At 45.2% G+C, this 23,489-nt stretch overlaps 1 protein-coding gene across 1 annotated transcript in view; it reads left to right on the top strand.

Annotated features, from left to right (window-relative positions):
• Positions 1-21,192, top strand: part of ADAMTS13 (ADAM metallopeptidase with thrombospondin type 1 motif 13) — a 271,774-nt gene extending 250,582 nt beyond the window's left edge. The window contains exon 31 of the mRNA XM_078646125.1: positions 20,622-21,192. Coding sequence (XP_078502251.1) covers positions 20,622-20,810 — 189 coding nt within the window. The 3' untranslated portion in view covers positions 20,811-21,192. The remainder of the gene's footprint in view (positions 1-20,621) is intronic.
• The last annotated feature ends 2,297 nt before the right edge of the window (positions 21,193-23,489 follow it).

Below are 23,489 nucleotides of genomic sequence, written 5' to 3'. Positions count from 1 at the left end.
AACTCTTATGAACAGAATGGAATCATTGAACCACACCAAAAGGTCCCTCTACAGTCTGTTTGGTAGCCAGACAGAAGATCGAGCACCCTGCTTACAATAAGAATCACAATGGTCTGTAAAGTGTGCCTGTAAAGTTCTCTCTTATTTTAAAAAAAATTGTTTTATTGAAAGTTTACATAAGTCCAAATATCTCAAGTAAGTAATACCACTCAAATATCAAAGATCTTGCTGTGGAATGAAAGAGCGGTACAAAAGGGGGTGGTGATGGACGAAGCCTCTGAATCAATCAAACACTCACACCCAGTCAAAAGATCTGGGTTTAATCCATCACCGTTCTTTAGCCCACTCTGCCACCCTAGTTCAGACATGGGTATATGCAAATCAGTCTGACCCTGTGCCTCATGGGAACAGTCCAGCCCGAACTGCCAAGCCATGCCTTCCCTGGACCGGAAACAAGCTTCCGAGGACCGGTTTTTGGCATTCCAGCCGTCTTCAGCCCGGGTTGCTTGAATCCAGTGGCAAAGTGGGCAAGGGACTCACGTCTGAGCATATCCTGCCACACTTATGGCGGCCAAAAGCAGTACAAACGGGGGTGGTGATGGACGAAGCCTCTGAATCAATCAAACACTCACACCCAGTCAAAAGATCTGGGTTTAATCCATCACCGTTCTTTAGCCCACTCTGCCACCCCAGTTCAGACATGGCTACGGTGATGGATTAAACCCAGATCTTTTGACTGGGTGTGAGTGTTTGATTGATTCAGATGCTCCGTCCATCACCACCCCCTTTTGTGGAATGAAAGAGAACAACTCTGTAACTTGACAGGATCTGGCTTGCAGTAATTTCTAGGGGAAGAGGATCCGCAATGTGGATGACCAGCTGGATTGAACCCATTCAGGCCATGAGATAGTCTGGTGATGCCATGGAATGTTGGGGTCCGCAAACAGTAGGTCTAGGTAAGTATAGATTTATGCCAATGGTCTACGAGCAAGTCGTATTGTGTCGCCGTCTGAAATGTATGTGTGGTGCTGAGTCATTGACTCACATCATCCTCCGCCGGCATCCACTATTGTAGTTCAATTTTTCAAGTGTGCATGGGCACATTTTTCTAGTGAGTCTTAAGTGGAGGCCGTTTTAGAGATTAGAAGATTCTAAAAACATTTAATTTACTTTGCTCCCACACCTTTTAACAACTGGAGTAGTCACTCTCCACAGAGGACTCTTTTTTCAGATGAGCAACTCAGCCGTCTCTATCTGACCTAAAAAAGTTTCCTGAGCACCTCATGATATGTCCATTCCGATCTGGTAAATAAGTTGTCCATGGCACCTTGCACATCCGGGTTGCTTCGCACCCAGTCCTGATGAAGACCTATAATGATGTTTCATAATCACCACAACCTATAAGGGTCGAAACGTCAACTATTGATTTAGATTGCCTGTACTTAATACAAAGTCGTACAGCAGAAAATATATAAGCCTCTGCTCTTGACAATTGAGACCTAAAAACCTGACTATTTCAGACAGGTTGGCTATAGTATTTTGATGTACTGACTCTTTGATGTCTAATTGGTTTCTTGTTTGTACATACTCACTCACATTTTTTTACTTAATGCACTGCACAAGAGCCTTTACTTGGTACTTATGAAGCAGCCTCCATGAATATTTTATGTGATTCTAATTCAAAATTGTTTGAATATGCAGGAAGATGGTAAACATACCCATGTGTGTTTTGTCATTTCGTGTTCTATTTTGACAGAGATTCATACCTTATGTATACAGTTACTAAGCAACTGTTGATACAACATTTCCTTGGTGCCAACAGAACCAATTGTCTCTGCTTATTAAACGATACCCAGGTTCTGAGGCATACAGGGTTACTTATTATAGCATAATATTTCACGGGCGAAAGGGAGGCAGGTTCCAGTTTATCGTTATTTCATCTTTCATAACCGGGAGTGCTAATTTTATGATCTTGGTACCGGCTTTGTCTGACTTAAGATAAGGCATCAGTCTAATAGGCATGCTTTCAGAGTATTGATATGTAACCTACCAATTACATGTGTTAATGGGTCACACTTCTCTCTCCAAAAAGGTGGAGTGTAAGGAAATCTGCCTATTCTGTTTCACATCGAGGGCATTAATGGAGGGTAATGTTAAAGAACAGATTTTGGCTAGCCTAAGTGAGGTAGGTCTTGAAACACAATGAAATTGCAGCAGTCTCAGGTGGGCATATCCCAACCTATCCCTGGCTTCAAGTGAGAGCTGTGGCAGCCATACATCCACTAAGTAACCTTCCTGCTTCTCCCTGGTGCCTGGTTCCTGTGAGTACAATTGGAGAAGTTGTGTAACATCTCCACCTCTTTGCCTTTCATTGATGTCCACTTTTTCTCCTTATCCGGCATTTCACTGAAATAATGCAGTAGTCTCCTTGCTGTAAGACAGGTGGCCAAAAGGGTTCCCACCATTTCCCCTCCATTATAATATTTTCAATCAAGCCAAATTAGCAACCAGTCTGCGTTTATCTAATTCAAGAATCCTTATTTGACCCAATGTGTGAATTTCCTGCCACGTTTTTTGTGGTAGCATCTTTATGTGATGCTGTTTGAGGTGAATAAACTACTGCCTAAGCCCTAAGGAGTGTTATTTGGGTTTTGCTGTCTTTTTTTCTTATGTGCTGCTCTTTGAATAAAATGCCCTAGGAAGACTGTTTAGGTTGAGGCTACCGTTGCACTGCGAAGCCGAAATTTTATGAGTTCAACAGTGGTGCTTTAACCCGCCTCTCTCTCCCATTGGCTAGCTCCATAAATGGAGGCTAGCCATTGGAAGAGATTGGTTGTCAATCACTCTTTCCCCGTCACGACATGATTCGGGGGCGTTTCTGTGTCTTTTTTTAAGTCCCGCCCCTTTTGACGGTTTTTTTTAAACAAGTAGTCACTCAGTCAACCTTCATCTATACACAGTGTAGTTTACGAGAGAAGGAAACGAGGAACAGAGACGTCGTTCTGGGAAATCGTTGGTTTCCCTTCTGTCAAAAACTAAGCTTCCCTTTTCCTGGGCTTAATACACAATTTACCGAAGTTGAACCGGCACACGCAGACACATAACCGCCACTTCTGCCCTCCCCCTTTCGCTCTAATTAGTGGTTGCATGACACCGCCCCCCACCCCACCCCACCCATATAACTTGCTGGGATTGCGACTTGTTTAATTTTCTGTCGAATGCTTTAGCCTAAATACCTAATTTATTGAATGTAGTAGCTGTTAAATACAAGGAAAAGGCAGTACGGGTTTCTGATCTGAATGAAAACTAGTTTTTTTTTTTAGGAAAAAAATCCGGCTCCAAACTCACTGACTCGACCGAGCTCAAATTACCTTGTGGGCAAGGTGTGTCACGTCAAATGTTATTGGCTGCGCGGGCAGCTCCGGGGTTCGCGCTGTGAGCAAAAGCTCTCTTTAGTATCACCTCTGCCTGCGACATCGGAGCGCTTGCGCCTGTTAGCCCACTTGGCGTGGCTGTGCGAAGAAAGAAGAGACCCGCCCTTTCGGAAGTTTGTCAGGCGCTAGGCGGGGCACCGGTGCGGATCCCAGGTGTCTGCCATCGAGGGCTGGAGGTACGGGAGAGGGGGCAGGAAGTACTGCCGCTGTGCCGCTCACTACTGGGGCCTGATGGTTAGCGTTCGCTTAATCCAGCAAGGAAACCCAGATAGTTGACTCTTGCCACTTGAGTATGAGACAACATGGATGTCCCATCTGTATCTTATTTTCTTTTTTTTTTTTTTGAAGTTCAACAAAAATCTTTATTGTCATATAATTGCCAAAGTCAACACAGCCAATGGCCTACAACCCTGGGGCCGGCCGCATTTAGTAAGTACACAGGATCGTTTACCACACAGCCCTTCAGCCGGCAACCCGGGGGTCCGGCGGCACATCTGAACCAATGAGACGGCCTTATAACGTGTAGTACAGTCGCAATTGACTATGTTGTTTATGTATGACGTCATGTTTTTCAATTTTGATGAAAACATATGGAACAGTAAACCTAAGAACACCAGGACAATTCTGCACTCTGTCGCCACCTGTGCGCATCATGACTTAAGTTCGTTATAGTTAGGTCTGATTCGTCATGTTGTGCTGAGTGTGGTCAGTTCGTGCGGTATCATAGTCGACCATTGTCGCCAATAACCCTTTATTCAGCCGCCTCATCCTCCTCAGTATTCAGTAAGTAGTCCGACAAATAGCACCAGTAGTCTTTTGGGCGTGATCTGCTGGGAAATTCTTCTTCGTATGTGAGCAATTTGTCTCTGCAATACGTCATGTCTTTGAGCCATGCCTTGAGGTTCGGTACATTTTTCCCCTCCCAGCACCTGGATATCTGCCTCTTAGCTATTAACAGAGCCACTGAACAGAACTTTCGTTTCCCCGCCTTGACATTTGACAACAGACCCAGTAGGCATATTTTCATGGTAGATACTATGTCAACCCCCACCATCCTACCCAGCATGGCTGTTACCGCCCCCCAATAGGCATGTATCTTTGGGCAATGCCAAACTAGGTGCACAAAATCTGCCTCATTATGTCCACATCTTTTACACCTGGCATCTTCGCGTAATCCATATTTATGCAGCCTTAGTGGTGTGTGGTACGTTTGATGTAAGTATTTCAGATGTGTGATACGCAGGTTCCCATTTGGGTTGAGCAGTTTAAGGAGTGTGCAGGCAGCAGACCATTCCTTCTCTGTTAGTGCTTCTGGTAGGGAATCGTTCCACCGCTGCATCGCCTTATCTGAATTATACGGGATTTCGCTTTGAGCTACCTTGTATAGTCTAGATACCAGATGGGATGTGTTAGATGACGTGATAATTAGTTGTAGCGTTTGTAGAGTTGGTGGCTCCGCTGGATAGTCCGGATACAATTCTCGGATTGCCCTCTGCAGTCTATAGTATGTAAATTGGAAGAGTAGCGTGGGGTTGCTTATATAAGACAGGTCCTCCTCTCTGCGAAAAGTTCCTTCCTGGTACAGATCACCAAATGTGACTATGCCTATGTGTTTCAGTTTGTCCATGCCTACTTGTTCGTTTGTCACTGATAGAGCAGGGTGGTGGTGTAGTGGTAGTGCAGGGGCATATATCGGTAGCTTGTGAGCCATCCTCCCTAGTGTCCTCCACGCTCGGGCAGTGGTGTCTATCGTGTTAATGTCCCTCGAGTGTAATGGTGGTCTCTTATGTGTTACTATCGCAGTTAATGGTATCGGTGATGCGTCTCCCTCTTCAACCGCTGTGTGTGTTAGGTAAGGGGTAGGATGATACCAATGTGCCGCATATTGGGCCTGTGCGCACAAGTAGTAGAGCCTGACGTACGGCACACAGAAACCGCCTTTCTCGTAGGGCAACGTTAGCGTGCGCAGGTCAATGCGCGCTTGTTTGCCTGCCCAGATAAGTTTCAACACCAGGGATGTTATATTTGTAAAGACAGCCTTGGGCGGTGTAATTGGTATGTTGTTGAATAAATAGAGGAACTTGGGTAGGACATTCATTTTGACTATTGCAATCCTATCCGCCAAAGACAGTGGAAGTTGTATCCACCTTGCCACTTTTTCCTCAAGTTCTGTGAGTACCCTGCCATAGTTGGTCCTTATCACCTCCTCAGGGTTCCGAATGTACCAAATTCCCAGGTATCTCGTAGGGTCAGTTTGCCAGTCCAAGGGAAAGTCATGGACATGTGGCTCGGTGGAGTCGGTAAGCGGAATTAGTGACTTCTCCCAGTTTATTTGTAACCCGGAATGGCGACCAAACCTCACATATTCCCGCAATAACGGGCTAAGATTCTGTTCAGGGTCTCACACATATAGGAGCATATCGTCAGCATACAACGAAATGTGTAAAGGTCTCCCAGGGAAGTGCAGCGCTGAATGGTTATTTGTCTGCCTAATTATGCATGCAAGCGGTTCTAAGGCTAGGGAAAATATCAATGGTGACAGTGGACACCCTTGTCTCGTTCCTCTAGCTATACTGAATGGTTCCGAAATATACCTATTGACTCTTACTCCCGCCCGTGGGTTCGTATATAGCAGTATCACCCAGGTTATGAACCTCACCGGAAATCCCATTCTCTGCAATATCGTGCGTATATAGGACCACTCGATGGAGTCAAAGGCTTTGGCAGCATCAAGCATCACCGCTACTGCTTTAGTCTGAGGAGTTAAATAGTGAGACAATGCAAATAACGTTCTCGTATTGTGTGACGTGGCTCTCGTAGGGATGAATCCTGCCTGATCTGGTAGTATCAGATTCGTCATCAGGGGTTGTAAGCGCTCAGCCAATAATTTGGCTAGGATCTTTGAGTCTACATTTAAAAGGGATAACGGACGATATGATTCGCAAAGCTCCGGTTGTTTACCTGGTTTTAGGAGGGTGATGATCATCGCCTCACGTAATGACGGGGGTAATGTCGCCTGATCAAAGGCAGCGCCATACATTTCAACCATATGGGGGGCTAGCAGGTCTACACATTTTTGATAAAATTCACACGTGTACCCGTCAGGTCCTGGTGCTTTCCCATTGGGGAGCGCAAGTATTATTGCGGTCACCTCCTCCACTGTTATGGGTTGCGCCAAGTATTCTCGTTGCTGATCTGACAGCCATGCTATTGCTATGTCTTGTAGGTAATTAAGTGTTTCCTGCGATGGAGCTGGCTGCTGTGAAGTGTATAGTTCCGCGTAGTTACGAACAAAACTACCAAGTATTCCCTCAGGTTGTGTGTGCCATTCACCGTCTTGGTCACGAATTTGTGTAATTGTCTGAGCCCCTCTCCCCTCACATATTTTCCTCGCTAATACTCTTCCGGGTCGTCCCCCCTCCCCAAACTGTCTAGCTTGCGGTCGTTTGGTGACATATTTCAGTTCATCATCCGCATACTGCTGATGTTCAGTGAGTGTCAGTTTAATCTCACCCAGCAAATCCACTCGTCCTGTGCGTGCATACTCCTGTTCCAGGACTGTCATTTTGTGTTCGAGTCTGGTTATCTGCGTTCTAATGTCTTTTAGGATCCCTGCGGATGTACTGATGCATACTCCCCGAAGTGTCGCCTTAAATGCCTCCCAGATGATACAGGGGTCCTCAACCGTGTCTACGTTTAATTGGAAGTACTCCTTAATGGCTGCTGCCACAGTAGTGACATATATGGGGTCTAATAGCGCTTGTGCGTTAAAGCGCCAACTGAAGGGAGGGGGTGTGTGGTGAGGCACTTGTAGTGTGAGTGCCACGGGATTGTGGTCAGACAGTGTGCGTGGGAGCGTTATAATCTTTGTAGCCCATAATACTGCGTTATCTGTCCCCAGCCAAAAATCTATCCTCGATCAACTGCCTTGTGCCATGTTAACGTGTGTTGCACCCGGTGTAGTTGGATGTTTCATCCTCCAAATGTCCTTGAGTGCCATTTCTTCCATAATGTCCCACAGTTTCTCCCTGGCTTTCTTGTGAGGTTCTGTGGATGTTGCGGATCGATCTTCAGTGTTACGCAATGCTACATTGAAATCACCTCCCCAGACTAGAGTCGTATCAATGAATTACAGCAAATGATCCCAAAGTTCTTGTAAAAACTCCGGGGAGTCAATATTCGGCCCATATACATTCACTATCGTTATCCTTTGCCCTCTCAGCATCCCCGACACAATTACATATCTACCATTTTGATCTACAATCGTGCGTTCAATCCTGTAATCAGTGCCTTTCTTAACCAATGTCATGACCCCCCTAGAGTATGAGGAGTAGGCCGCCGAGTAGCACGATTCCGCCCAGCGCGTTCCAATAGTTCTGCGCACTTTAGGGTCCAGGTGGGTTTCCTGTAGTAGCGCTATATCAATATGGTGTCTGACGAGACAGGCAAATATTTGTCGAACCTTCTTAGGGTTGGTTAGGCCTCTCACATTCAAGGTTAATAGATTCAGATTATCTCTGTTCATAATGTCTGCTCAACTATCTTTATATATAATTTAGCACATTTTGACCCTCCTAATCTCAGCATATCATAGTATAACATTATGACATTTGATTCCGACCAGTTAACATATATCCCAAAGTGGCATCTAGCAGTGCATCTCAATCGTCCAGGCTGTTCAAAAAACAACAAACCCCAATTAACCCACGTCCCACCCACTCCAGCAACCCAATTCTGCCGAAGCCATTTCACCCTTATAACATCAATTATCAACATAACTGTTCGGGGACCGCCCTTGTAGAGGTCCGCCGAGGGCGCACTACACCATCCTAACTAAAGGATGTGGGCAGATCTATAAGTTGTAAACAGACCACAGCGGGTCATATAGTAACATTAACATAGTGAGACGCTTCCATAGCTTATGTTGTCCAGTAAAGTCATAAACTCCATGATAAGAGACATTGAGCCCTCTAAAGTAGTTTGCATAGGCGGTATTCAGGGCTGCATTGGATGTCTATATATCCTTGCACTATGGTCCCCCCTGTCACGTAGGACTAACTGGGCATCCTCTCAAGTAGACAGACAATGTCAATCTGTTGCAGGTCATCTGCACAGCATCGTGCTTCAATGTTCACCTCACACGTTACCAGTAGGTGTCACAAGGCTATATTGGCAGTTCCTGGGCATCATGACAGTCCCCTCCTTCAATCGGAGTTCTTTGTGATATCAGTTGGTTAAGTTCAGCATACTTTATATCAGAGAGCCTTAGCTTTATTCGGAGTCTGTGTGTCTGTCCCTACGATTTGACCTTTTACCTTTGGTTACCGTTGCCTTGATGAAGTCTATTGCAGCCTTGGGCGTTGACAGGAATACCGGTTTGTCGTCCCACGTAATTTTCAGTCGCGCAGAATACAGTATGGTGTAGGAGATCTGAAGGTCACGAAGTTTGGCTTTGACGTCATTGAATTCTTTACGCGCTTGTTGCACTGCAATCGTGAAGTCGGGTAGAATTCTAGTTTGTTTCCCTGGTGCTGGATTTCACCTTTTTCCCGCGCCATCCTCAACACAGCATCTCTATCCCGGTAGTTTAGGACTCTTGCCACTATAGGTCTGGGCGGAGCTCCTGGTTTTGGTCGCGGAGCTAAGGATCTGTGTGCACGTTCAATAATGAAGATAGGCGATAGGTTATCAGCGCCAAACAAGTCCTTGCATAGTTGTTCCACATAGGGCTCCATTCGGCCTGTGTTGGTTGATTCTGGCAGTCCCGCTATTCGTATGTTATTTCGCCTCGATCTGGCTTCCAACTCCTCCGACTTGGCTTTAATCACTTCGAGGACCTTCTCCATGCCCGCACATTTGGTTGTCGTGGTGCGTGATTCATCTTCTACAGTTGAGATTCTGGTTTCCGCCGTGTCTAGTCTTTCACCCTGTTTGTCGAGTTTTGCCGCCATGTTGTCAACTCTGCCCGTCAAATGGTCTAGTTTACCATTAATGTCCTGCAAGTTTGCTTGTATGGCTTTCAGTATATTTTCCATAACGCTCCCTTCTTGAGGTTCTGTTTCCGGGTCCTCCTCCGTTGCCCCACTCTGGCCCGAGGCGTTTTCCGCGCCTCGAAGGTAAGTTTAGGCTGCTGTTTATCTGGTTTCCCCATTATTTATGGCACAGAGTTATTTATAGGAACACCAGTGGCGTGAGTGACGTTGCTGCGATCTCGGCGCAGAAGTGTGTTGCGCGTTTTCTTGGACCGTTTATAGTCTGCCCTTTATTTTTCTCCACTATCAATTTCCTGTAAGCCGTCCGCAGTTTCTGTGCTCCCCACCAGTCGTCCTGAGGGCTTCACCTGGTGATTAACGACGTTAGAGCGGTCCTGTGATATATAAATGCTGTCACAGATCTTGTGTATGACTCCCGTGCAGTGTCTTGCCTTGTTGAGGAATCGGAGCAGGTCCGGTTTGTAGTTGTAAGTCTGGACTTCCGCGTACCTATTCCCGGGCTCAGCGGTGCAATCCTAGGGCCTCCGAGTTGTTCGTCTTATGTAACCCTGCCAGACTACTCAATGCCCAACGAGGTAGTGTCTGGCTGTACACACTGGATAGATCCGTTACACGCCACCAGTGTCCTCGTTAGCCGGGGTGTATCAGCAACAATGGTGTGCCCATATAGTAACTCCAAACAATGCAATAATGCAAACACTGAATGATTAGAGATAAACCATAAATTTATTAGTTTATCTCGACAAAACTTTTGTCATTGAATCAATACGTAAGTTACAAAATTCACTTATTTTAGGAGCAGACAAAGAGAGAACCATCAACTTCCTTTCTAGCCATATGGAAATCAATCGAACAATGTGTAAGTATCTACAGTGAACAATTATAAAGCAAAAACATTGCGCTAAATCGTACATACATGGACATTAATGAATCAAAAAGAAACTTTTCAAGAAACAGGTAAACGATCACAGTTTGAAAATCATAAATACAGCAACATGTGAGAGCAAGGGTGAATCTTTCAAATACAACAACCCCTAACTCATGAAGTGAATTCGTTCGTGTAAAAAATCACAGTAAGCCCATTTTGAATATGTGACTATCAAAAGCCATTGGTGTGAAGACAAATGTATGAGTTCAAATGTCAAAAATGCCTAAAGTCAAATGCCGACGCGTTTCCAATCCTGCCAGTGGTTTACAGGATTTTCATCAGGGCGGGGAACGAGTCCATGGGAACTGTTTTCCAAAAAGAATAAAGAGTTTGTTTTAGTAAACTGCAAACAAACGCCATTGTGTTCAAGTGCAAAATGAACCGCATTGTGGTGCGGCATACCTTGAAGGTAGTGGCCTGTGTGGCTTCAATTTTGGGAATAGCGCTTTGGCTCTTTGGGTCAGGCGGGTCTGGGCTGTAACAAGAAAAATGACTGCTGTCACTGATTTGAAAGTGACCCACTGCACGCTGAAGGAAATAACATGAAGGAAAAATGATTTTACCTTGAGTCTTTACAACATTAAGTCAAGGCAGCCGGTGGCAGGATTATTTTTCAATTATTTGATCTGGGGACAGAAATGACGATATTTTAAGAAGTTGTGCCAAAACGATAAAAGAACAGGCACTAGAGCGTCACCGCTCCGATGGGAACACTTACTTTTAAAAGTTGAACACGGGCGGAGGGATCGGACCGGTGTTAACAATGGAACGCTGTCCGTTCTAAAAAATAAGAAGGAAAGGAGGCTAGCAACTGTGCGCTGAATCACGCAGTGGAAAGATAAAAACTGACACTCAATGGCAGGTGAAGAAGGGATCTATCGCTTACCAAACAACGCCACGGAGGGCTCTGCTAGACTGCATCCTTGCTTCTACCGGCACCTACAGGCTTTAGTTGTCCAGGGCGCTGCCGGTACTGATGGTGATAAAAGCATGTGTATGCTGACAGCCAATGGGATGAGTTAAGAGTGCTACTGCATTGTGGGAAATGGAGTCCAAGTGTGGAGTCAAGCTCGATTAATTTCACTAAGCGTGTTTAGGCCCTTGTTCACACTATCGAATCGCAGTATGAGGTATGCCTCCTTACGCAAAAGCATAGTTTCTACATTGGGGTAGCGTTTAGAGTCCAGCCAGACAAGTGGTGTCCATTTGAAATCGTTTTCTGTGTGCTGGTTATTTACAAAGTGTTCAACCATGGGTGCGGTCATTACTCGTTTTTTTATCCGAGATCGGTGTTGTGTAATGCGTGCATTAATGGCTTGATTTGTCTTGCCAATATAGACCTTGTCACAAGGACAGACCACTGCATAAACGATATTTTTTGTTTTACAGTTGGTGAATGCATCATGTGTCCATTTGATGCCATGATTAATGAAGGTGTCCCCTTCAATTGTAGAAGAACATGAAACACAGTTACCACATTTGTGGTGCCCAGTGATTGGTCTGAGGTTCCACTGTGATATGAGGTCACTTTTGGGCGGAGGAATATGGGTGTCTGCTTTGATGAGATGCTGACCAATATTTGGGTTCTGTAGATTGGTACAGTTGCGTCTTATGCGCAGCAGTTGCCCATAAGGTAAATTATCCTTAAGACTTTCCTGGACGTCCTAGTAGGTACCAGCACATCTGGACTGACGGCCTCTTTGCACAAAAAACCTACCGACAGGAATACAATCCTGCATTACAATAGCTCACACCCACAAAGCCTTAAGGATAATTTACCTTATGGGCAACTGCTGCGCATAAGACGCAACTGTACCAATCTACAGGATTTTGAATCCCACGCAACAAGATTCTGTAATGAGATGGCTGTTAGAGGATACCCCAAGAAATTACTAAAGCATGCCAAGAACAGGGCGAAGTTCACCCCGAGGGAGACACTCCTTCAGGTAAAAGAAAAAAAGCAATTAGATCAATTGGTTTGTGTGACCACCTTCGGGCAACACACGAACCAGTTCAAAAACATCATCCGAAACAATTGGCACTTGCTGGAAACAATGGAGCACCCTTTGCCCAAACCGATCTTTGCAATGAGAAAGAACCCAAATATTGGTCAGCATCTCATCAAAGCAGACACCCATATTCCTCCGCCCAAAAGTGACCTCATATCACAGTGGAACCTCAGACCAATCACTGGGCACCACAAATGTGGTAACTGTGTTTCATGTTCTTCTACAATTGAAGGGGACACCTTCATTAATCATGGCATCAAATGGACACATGATGCATTCACCAACTGTAAAACAAAAAATATCGTTTATGCAGTGGTCTGTCCTTGTGACAAGGTCTATATTGGCAAGACAAATCAAGCCATTAATGCACGCATTACACAACACCGATCTCGGATAAAAAAACGAGTAATGACCGCACCCATGGTTGAACACTTTGTAAATAACCAGCACACAGAAAACGATTTCAAATGGACACCACTTGTCTGGCTGGACTCTAAACGCTACCCCAATGTAGAAACTATGCTTTTGCGTAAGGAGGCATACCTCATACTGCGATTCGATAGTGTGAACAAGGGCCTAAACACGCTTAGTGAAATTAATCGAGCTTGACTCCACACTTGGACTCCATTTCCCACAATGCAGTAGCACTCTTAACTCATCCCATTGGCTGTCAGCATACACATGCTTTTATCACCATCAGTACCGGCAGCGCCCTGGACAACTAAAGCCTGTAGGTGCCGGTAGAAGCAAGGATGCAGTCTAGCAGAGCCCTCCGTGGCGTTGTTTGGTAAGCGATAGATCCCTTCTTCACCTGCCATTGAGTGTCAGTTTTTATCTTTCCACTGCGTGATTCAGCGCACAGTTGCTAGCCTCCTTTCCTTCTTATTTTTTAGAACGGACAGCGTTCCATTGTTAACACCGGTCCGATCCCTCCGCCCGTGTTCAACTTTTAAAAGTAAGTGTTCCCATCGGAGCGGTGACGCTCTAGTGCCTGTTCTTTTATCGTTTTGGCACAACTTCTTAAAATATCGTCATTTCTGTCCCCAGATCAAATAATTGAAAAATAATCCTGCCACCGGCTGCCTTGACTTAATGTTGTAAAGACTCAAGGTAAAATCATTTTTCCTTCATGTTATTTCCTTCAGCGTGCAGTGGGTCACTTTCAAATCAGTGACAGCAGTCATTTTTCTTGTTACAGCCCAGACCCGCCTGACCCAAAGAGCCAAAGCGCTATTCCCAAAATTGAAGCCACACAGGCCACTACCTTCAAGGTATGCCGCACCACAATGCGGTTCATTTTGCACTTGAACACAATGGCGTTTGTTTGCAGTTTACTAAAACAAACTCTTTATTCTTTTTGGAAAACAGTTCCCATGGACTCGTTCCCCGCCCTGATGAAAATCCTGTAAACCACTGGCAGGATTGGAAACGCGTCGGCATTTGACTTTAGGCATTTTTGACATTTGAACTCATACATTTGTCTTCACACCAATGGCTTTTGATAGTCACATATTCAAAATGGGCTTACTGTGATTTTTTACACGAACGAATTCACTTCATGAGTTAGGGGTTGTTGTATTTGAAAGATTCACCCTTGCTCTCACATGTTGCTGTATTTATGATTTTCAAACTGTGATCGTTTACCTGTTTCTTGAAAAGTTTCTTTTTGATTCATTAATGTCCATGTATGTACGATTTAGCGCAATGTTTTTGCTTTATAATTGTTCACTGTAGATACTTACACATTGTTCGATTGATTTCCATATGGCTAGAAAGGAAGTTGATGGTTCTCTCTTTGTCTGCTCCTAAAATAAGTGAATTTTGTAACTTACGTATTGATTCAATGACAAAAGTTTTGTCGAGATAAACTAATAAATTTATGGTTTATCTCTAATCATTCAGTGTTTGCATTATTGCATTGTTTGGAGGCATAGGCAAATTTTTGGTTTCCTCTAGTTTAGGCCCTGCCTACCCTCCCTCCCATCGGGCCAAGCCACCACTTTGGGTTAACATATAGTAACTCAGCGCTTCATTATGCCAGGGAGTTAGCCTGCACTCTCCCTCGGCCTTGGTCGCTGTTGCGGATGTTTATAGTTCCTAGTGTTTTTCGCGCCTTTACAACGGCCCACGTTTACATGCCGGATCGCACAGTTCAGAGGCGCCACCCTTAGCTGAGCACACATGCGCCACCTCACCTCTCAGGGCTCTTGTTGGATGTCTGGCTGGCAAGCGCTGAGGTGTCCCTCATGCCCGATTACACTCTTATGCCCAAGATTGCGGTATAGAGCGCTCCGTACTGGGCTGTACATGGGCGCCGCCATTTTGTTTCCCTCATTGTCGCAGCAGACAGAGATCAATCCGTGTAATAGTGGGGGGTAATGTCACCATGCCATGCACTGATTGTGCTTTAGTTGTCCCTAGATGTACGCAGGGTGCGCGGTGTTCTGATCGCTACCCGGGGGGGCTACTTGTTAATTGTCCAATTTCATACCTGCAAAGCCGCCATTTTGACAGTGGGTGTCCTTGTCACATATATGCATTTGTCCACTCCGTATCCCGCTCTGCTGCCGTAATTAACGTCCGCTCAACTCCCCGACCCGAACCATAATCCTGTAGCCCTGTGGTACCTTAGCCAGCCTCCGTTTTCAGCGCTGTCGAAGTCCGCCGCATTCCTTCAAGTCGGACAGAATACCGGCCGCCATGTTGGTCTGCGCGGTCGTTCGTATCTTTCAGCTGTTACGGGGACACCTGTACTTCAGGACTCTTCTCCTTTCGTCCCATCTGTGCTCAGCATGCTCCCATCCACGCTGGTATGTTTGTTGTCCCGCCGTGATCCGCTTTTGCGTGTGTTTTACAGCGATATTACGATCAGCCCGGCGGAACTGCACAGCTAGGCAGCCATTCCGCTGTGCGCCCCCTAGCGCATCCCTATCTGTATCTTATTTTCTGTTCTCATAGAATCTTGGGAATTTGACGGAAGACCTTACTTTTGGAAAGTAACGTTGGAGAGGTCTTGGAAGAACAACATTGTGTTGCCCTCAAAGGCAAAGTCTTTCAACAGCCTTGCTGTTCCCATGATTTCCTCTTATCGCTGTAAAACATGGACCCTGTTGTGATGTCAGCTGGACAAGTCCCGTTCTAGTTTATTCACATTCTTCTGTAGGTTCTATTCAGGGTAATATTTCAATATCCGCTCCCTCATCTCCACTCAGAACTTCTCTGATTCGAATATTATTCCTAAGCAAAGTCCTCCATGTGCGATCGCAGGTTATTTTTCCAGTCTTTCAACATAAGTTTTGTCACAGAACTTCCTGTTCTTCCTATTGGCTGTTAGTGTCTCTTCTAAAGAAAAGACCCTCTTCCCCGCTCATGGATTTCCTGTTTAACATCTTTGAAGTGTTGTTCCAGTTCCTTTCACAGCTCTGTAAGGTGTACTTTTAAATTGCGGAATAGCTCTGTTAAGTACTACTTAGGTATAGGGATGTCATATTCAGTCTTATTAGCGACAATCTTGGATTTGTACGTTTTCGCTAAAGGTTTTTTACTTTTCTTTGCGTTTTGTTTCTGGGACTCGGTTTTCTGCAATTTGTTTTTCACTGACCTGCATTTGTTTTGGTCTTGTCTCTGCCACATTGCCTACCTTTCTGTGTCATGTTTCAGGCATTTCATTTTGTTGTTGCAAATTTGTGTGGCATTAGGTTGTGGTTGCTGGCTTACCCCGAAGCACTTCAATGGCCTCAGCAAACATTTAGAGGTTTTTGTTTGTTATGGGTTACCTCATCCTTGTGAGTCAGGGGTACTCTGTCCAGTTTTTTCTGGTATTTTTTCAGAAGAAAGAAGCAACTGTCATTGGCACATAATACGTTGGTGCCCCTGTTCTCAATACTCTACCAGTCAGGTGTGCATTCCATCCAGGACAGCTTTGAGTGTTCCTTATGTTGATCTTCCACCACCATGGTTGATGGGATAGAGGGCTGTTTTTTCTTTGCTGAATGGGAAATGTCCCAACCTATAGTAGCACCTGATTGGACTCGCATTGACCTCTTGTGTGCCTCCCGCGGTGGTGGGCCGCTGAGCCTGTACTTAATTCTCCCCTTAAACAATGGATGTAAATGTCTGAATGCTGGTGTGGTGGGCTTCCAACCTACAGATCTCTGTCTTTGACATCACTTTCAGGTGGGATCCGGGGGGCAATTTTTCTTCCTCTGAGGGCCTCACCTCTTTAAGCCTCTACTGCCTATTCACCTCCTGGCATGGTTCAGGTCTTCCGGATCATCTCTCTGGGTTATGTTGGCACTGCCAACCAAGCCTTCTATGGGCAAAGTGCTCTTTTCGTTGAGCCCTAACTGGCCCTACCTGGGCGTGCCAGGTGGAGCCTCTCAGCCACTGGCAGGCACTTTCCCTTGGATCAGACAGTTTGATCTCTGCCAGCCTGAGCTGACAACCACTGCAGCTGCTCCCAACACAGCTGTTGATCTAGGGCACGCAGTTGATGTCATGGGGAGTTTGAATCCTGCCCCTGGACTCTGCTCTCAGCCGGTCCTATCACATTCAGATCTGCCCGGTGTCCACCGTCTTGTTTCGGCTCGGCATTGGTGAGCCTGCTGACAATTGTCAAGGTAGCTCTGTGGCTCAGCTGACCACAATATTGTCAGCATTTCTTGTTGGAGACGGGGGCCCAATTTCAATGTACTCGCCCCATTTATTTTTTCTATTTACACCAATGGGGTAGAAGCGCCCCTGACGGATTCTACACTAGACATCCCAAGAATTAACAACGTTCGTACCCCAATCCTCCTGTATGCTGAAGATGCAGTGCTAATTGCCCGTACGGGCCTGGCCCTACAAAAGTTATTAAACATCTATGTAACCTATATGCAAAAACTAGGGCTGAAAACTAATGAGTCAAAATCCTTTATTTTAACCACTGGAAGGAAAAATAGGAAGATCCCAAATTTGTATATTTCCGGGAAAAAAATAGCTCATACCGATACCTTTTCTTACCTAGGCGTAACATTCGATAGGCAGTTATCATGGTCCCGTATGCATGTCACTAGGGGGTTATCATTAGAGAGAAGTATCATCACTCTCCATTCTTTTATTAAAAAACTGGGGGCGAAGCCTATCGATATGGTAAGAAAGGTTTAAGCAGCTAAATCAGTGTTGGTAGCAACTTACTGGGCAGGTATATGGGGTCATACTAATCCATCTCCCCTCCAAGTGATAGAGGACACCTTCTGGAAAAAGCTAATGTGCCTTCCGGTAAGCTGCTCCAACTTTAATACCCATACAGAATTGGAGGTCCCATATCTGTCTGATACAATCTCTGTGGCACCAATCATTGTGTGGCACTTCATCTGGAGAAGGGAGTCTATTCAGACTACCCAACACCTAATTGAAGATTGTTTATCCATGAAAAATGTACATAGAATTCCATGGATTTCATACATCAAATCCACCTTCTCTGCTTTAGGTTTGGAGCGCCTATTTACTACCCCCAGGGATTGCATGAGCATCTCAAGGCGGGAGGTATAAGCCAGTTTTCTAAAACAAAGAGCAGATGCCAGATTACAAACAAACTGTACAAAGGCATTGGTAAAACTATCTCAAAGGTCCGAAGCCCCAGGAAGGGATAGAGTCATACCTATTCACTGTGTCAAACGTGCGTCATAGATTCTTTCTAATTAGATTCTGACTGAATCTTATACCGTGCATGTTGGCACACCCTGCAGGTATTTACTCTATAAATGACTTACCCTTCTGTCCCTGTGACAGTTCTTCTGCACAATCAAATTTACATATTTTTTTTCTTCTGAAAATTTTATAGGGACCCCTGTGAAAGATTTATTCTCCCCCTGATGTGCAAATTTCATTTCAAACAATGTCGTGTAGCAATGTTCTTTTTACAGTCCCTGCCTAACCCCATGGCCTCTTTTTTAAATCAATCGTGGAAGATCAGGCAGCAGCACAACACCACTGAAGGAATTTTTAAACAGTTCCTAATTATAATTGCTTTCACTTTGTTACTTCTACTTTCATACTGATATGTATAGCATTCTCTTTTTGTACTGATTGATTGATTTTTAAATTGTATTTATTTGTATTTTGTTTTTTAAATTGTATTCATCTGTACTTTTATGATCTTATAAGTATCGAATAAAGTAATTGACTGACTTTTCAAACACTCCCAACATATGATAAAATAGCATAGTGGACTGCAAAAAGATTAATCAAAATGTTCATGATCAGAAGAGTGCCCAAGAAGAAAGCAAAATCTAAAGGCAAAGCAAGGCTGGGCACTCATTACTGCATCAGTCATAGGCAGTGCAGAGGGAATGTCAACAGACATGTGAACAGGATGGATCCTGAGTAGGAATGGTCAACACTCGAAGCACGGGCTCGATGGAAGACTCCATCACAAAGTCAAAGGCTGAGTGAAATGAGTTGTATGTTTTATGCTGCTGGGACAAGCTCTGCTATAGCACCTTATCCAGGGAGGCTATATTGTAGCCATAAACCCACTACATGGCTAAGATAGCCGAGGAACTACGGAGAGCCTGAGTATTAAACACTCACACACTGTTGGGTATGTGCAGTGGGGTCTCTAAAAAGATGGCCTCCAGCAGGGGCTGTCTTGCTCGCTCCTGGGAAATAAGAATATTTACCTAAACATTGCCGCGGCTATCATACAGCCATGTCATTCGAACTTATATGCCATTTACTTAGAGATCTCACACACATCACCACACTCAGTCCAGCACAAGTGACTCTCTCCCAGAAATGAGGTTTGTTATCAGTGTTCATCCTGGTTCCCACTGACACTGGGTCTCTTCCACCCTGCCTCGTGCATGCGAGCTCTGGAGGCCTCGCTCATCTGCTGCAGGGAGAACACGGACACACAAATGAAGCAAGCCTTGTCTGGTCAGCCAGTGTAAGGGATAAACCTGCAGTAAACCTACATGTATGCAGGCCTATGACGCTCCCTGCCCAAGTGTGGGGCATGCCAAACCGTGTGCCGGGCACAAAGCAGCGACCTACCGGCTTGATCGCCATATAGTAATAATCCGCTCTGCATTGTGCACTTTACCCAGATCTCTCACCTCCAGTGTTTCACATAGGTTGAGAATGGTGGTGTTCCTGATGGCAGAGCCCCTGGCGGCTTCACCTTCAGTAAACCCTCTAGGTGGAGTTGCTCCCTTTAGATACAGCATCAGAAGAGGAGTTCTTATGAACCCATGGCCTCTGTTTTCCTGTTGACAATGCCCACCATGGAGGTACTGGAGAGGAGATGTTCATAAGTGGCCCCTGCGTGCTGGCAGATAACGCCCAGTTCGTCAGTGCGCTTTCCCCGAAGACAGACTCTTCAATTGCAGACCTGCCCTTGCTGTTTTTTTCTTTGTTTCTCCAGAGCATACTTTAGGGAAGAAAGGGCCACCGCCTCAGTGGCCAGTCCCAGGTACTGTGTGCAGACTGGAGCTGGACCTGTACAAGCAGTGCCTCTACCACCAAGCCATTGAGTGGCAGTTCCTCAGACCTGTAAACCACCGACCAGAGAGGTCCAGGGGGAAGCTGCCCCCAGCTAGCCTGCTGCATTGGGTTCCCAGGGGTCTAGTCTTGCCTCCTGGGAGAGGCCCCTACATGCTGAGGCCCTGCAGAAAGCATTTCACTCTGCCACAATTCTCCTCTGGCGCTGGGCAGAATCCCAGCACTATGTGAATGTCCACCACCCTCCGCGTGATGACTCCTCAACCAAACTGGATTGAATATTCTTTCCTTAGGCAGACGCAGCCACTCCTCCACAGGTACACAACAAGTCGCCCCAGGTATTCAGACCGGGTTCTTCCTACACTAAACACAGATTCCCGCTGTTACTCAGGAACGACTATGTCCCTCTCTCTGTAGGCACACCTGAAATGTTGCACTCATTGACGAGCATGGCGCCAAAGCCGAACACAGACCTGTGGTCCACTCTCCAACCACACTCATGTGTACTTGGCAGCGTGGTGGAATATTCTTGAACTGATCTTCACCTTCTTAGGCCAACAAGAGAAGTTCTGAAGCCTAGCCCCAAGTGGGAGACTAGGGTACTATCTTGAATAAAGCATTGGTTCTTCGCACATCTCAACTTCTGATTTTCTTTTCTTGTAATGTGCTTGTATGATTTTTGCTACAGACCGTGATAATGGTGTTCAGTCCTGAGTTTACCGGATTGGCAACTAGACCACCTATAACATGAACTGTTTGTCTCTTTCCACAGATACGTGACATAAAGACCCTGAAGACGGTGACCTTTCGCGGAAACCACTTGTTCTACTGGGAGTCCACGGGGAGTCGTGCTGACATCGAGTTCCAAGGGGACTTCTCGCAGGACCGCGTCAGCTTCAGAGCCCAGTACTGGACCCTGGAACCCAGGACGCTGAGGAAGAGGAACGCGCAGCACGGATGACCCCTCCAAACTAGTTTGGACTGATGCATCCTGAAGCTCAAGGCTTGAAGGGTTTATGGAACTGGGAAACTTCCTGCCTGGACTGAGAATGGAACCAGCAACTGTCTGATCTGACCAATGCTTCGGACAAGCCAGAAGGGGGCGCTGTCTAAGTTTGGTTCTCTGATGCTATTCATTTGATGTCAGAAAATGACTGCAGTGCAGCAGGGAATGCACTTCTCTTGCACTCAGCATCGAGCTTGAGCAAAAAGACATTTATGTGACCTGCAAATTGGAAAATAGTTAAATAAAGTACATTCCAGTTCTTTGATTGAGTGTCTATCTCTCCATAAACATTGGTTTGCCAGGCCAGAGATCTGTATGCCAATAATAAAATCTTGTAAGAAATTGCATTGGAAGTTGTAAATCGTTTGAAACATTTATAGAGCACATAAAACCACCACCCAAAACCCCGCGGACGCAACCACTTTACTGTTTGGCACTGAGGACACAAAATAAAAACTAGCACTGGCATAGCCTGAAGACCTGGCCTTGGTAAGCGTGTCTAATCGTTAAAAAAAATATATATGTTGCAAGCATGTGCTGCAAAAAAAAAAACCACTCACCTCCACCTAAACTTGGCAGCCACATGCTTGCAATCAAAGAAATTAAACTAAATTAACCATAGGGATTAATTTTGAATGAACAGTACTGGTGCTTCCTAGCAGTCATGTGTACTTAGAGCAAGTTTAGAAATCCTTTTTAGTTGCAATGTATGTCACAGGAAAATATGACTGTATTGGGACAGATAAAGGGTACTATGTTATGTTAATTGTAGCTTATATAGTGCGTAATCACCTACAGGTCTCTTAGCGCTTATAGAGAAAACTCAGGTAGCCACAAGAGTCCCAGGCACATGCAGAATTATACTGTAACCAGGACTTCCTAAAACAAATAAGTCTTAAGGCCTTTCCTAAAGGAAAGGAGGGCAGAGTCTTTCTGAAGGATCTCCGGTAGTTCATTCCAGATTCGGGGAATTAGGACCGAGTACGCTCGGCCACCTTTTGATGCCAGTTTGACTCTTGGAAGGGCCAAAAAACCTGCCGTGGATGATCGCAATGTGCGTTCCGGAATATAATTCATCAGACATCCTAAATATAGCTCGGGCCTGACCAAAAATGGCTTTGTGGGCAATGCAGAGACCCTTAAACTTGGATCTCTGTTTAACAGGGAGCCAATGTAGCCTGTGCAGCAAAGGGGTGGCATGAGCCCATCTAGGCAGCCTAAAAATCAACCTGGCCGCGTCATTCATGATCACCTGCTTGGGATTACTGTTACCACAGTGCATGGATTAAACACATAAGCATGACTAAAAACAATAAAATGGATAAAGAATGGAAAATAGAAAGCCTTGATAAAGTACAGTAGCAGCCTACAGGCCCTGGCCTTGAAGTGCACTTGTTTTGTTTGGCGGATGTGTGTGCGTGAGCAGGCTGAATGACGTCACTCACGGTGCAAGAGCCCAGTGGCTGAAGTGGGCTGACTCATTCCCTCATGGTGTATACTGCAGTGTGTGGAACCAAAGTGTGAATGGCAGTTGAACCGACCAGTAGATGAAGAGGACTGCTCTCTATTCATGTATATAGTTTTTATTTATTTTTTATTATTAAATGAGCTTTGTAAGAGAGCTAAAGCTGCCTCTAAGCCAGATTTAATGGTCAGCCCAAGATGACACAGTTTGCTAGCATCTAGACAGAAAGCTGAACTCAGGGCTTGAAACATAGCACACAATGGTTATTACTAAGCATGGGCTGAAAATTCGTTCCGCTCGCGGAATTTGCGGATTTTTCGCAATTTCGCGATCCGCGAATCGTGCGAAATTGCCAAACAATCCGCAATTCGCAAGTTTGCGAATTTTGTTTTGCTTGTTGGCGCTTCAAAAATACAATCTTGCGAGCGCTGCGTTGACTTACCTTGATTCTGAGTTTGCTGAGTTGTTTTCCTCCTGCGAACAAGATGGGCGCCCCCAAAAATGACCGCATGGGTAAGTTTGCGGTAGCCGTGCTGAAAAAAACCCACCGCGAACAGTCAGAAATAAAGAAATCCGCAAGTTCGTACAAATTCGCGGATTTTGCGGACCGCGAATTTGCTTTCGCACTAATTCGCAAATTTCGCCCATACCTAGTTATTACATCAGCGAGTGAATTGTTAGCACTGAGCTCTCCTTTGCAAAAGATCACAGAGGTAGATCACGTCGCCATACAATAACACCATGTGCGTTACATTTTACAGTCAAAGTTGTCATGTTTTTTTTTATTTTCCTCCCCTTTCCTGTGGGAAAACCGTAAATGCCCTCCTGAGGAGACTGGTCAAATTTGTGAACCTTACATGATAGCTCTTTTTCCTTCCCAGAGAAGTTCAGTAAGAATCGAAAGCCAAAAGGTGATTTGCAAGTTATTTCTTTTAGAATTTGGGAATCTGGAGAGTGTCTGATAAATGTTCTAAAGTTGTGAGATTTTATTTAGAACTTTGTTAGTGCCACAGCCACTAATAGAACCATCCTGGCAGCAAAGGGCAATATGGCTAATGTACTGTGAGTGGGCTGTTAGGTCCAATTTTGTCCTGATAGTATCTAAACATAACTGGGTATATTTGAGCCCCATGGATGAAACAGTTGTTATTATTGTTTTGACAAGTACA

This window comes from Lissotriton helveticus, chromosome 5_1 (genome assembly GCF_964261635.1).
Source record: "Lissotriton helveticus chromosome 5_1, aLisHel1.1, whole genome shotgun sequence".
NCBI lineage: Eukaryota > Metazoa > Chordata > Amphibia > Caudata > Salamandridae > Lissotriton > Lissotriton helveticus.
Note: the sequence above shows the minus strand (reverse complement) of the source record. Positions and strands in the feature narration are given on the sequence as shown.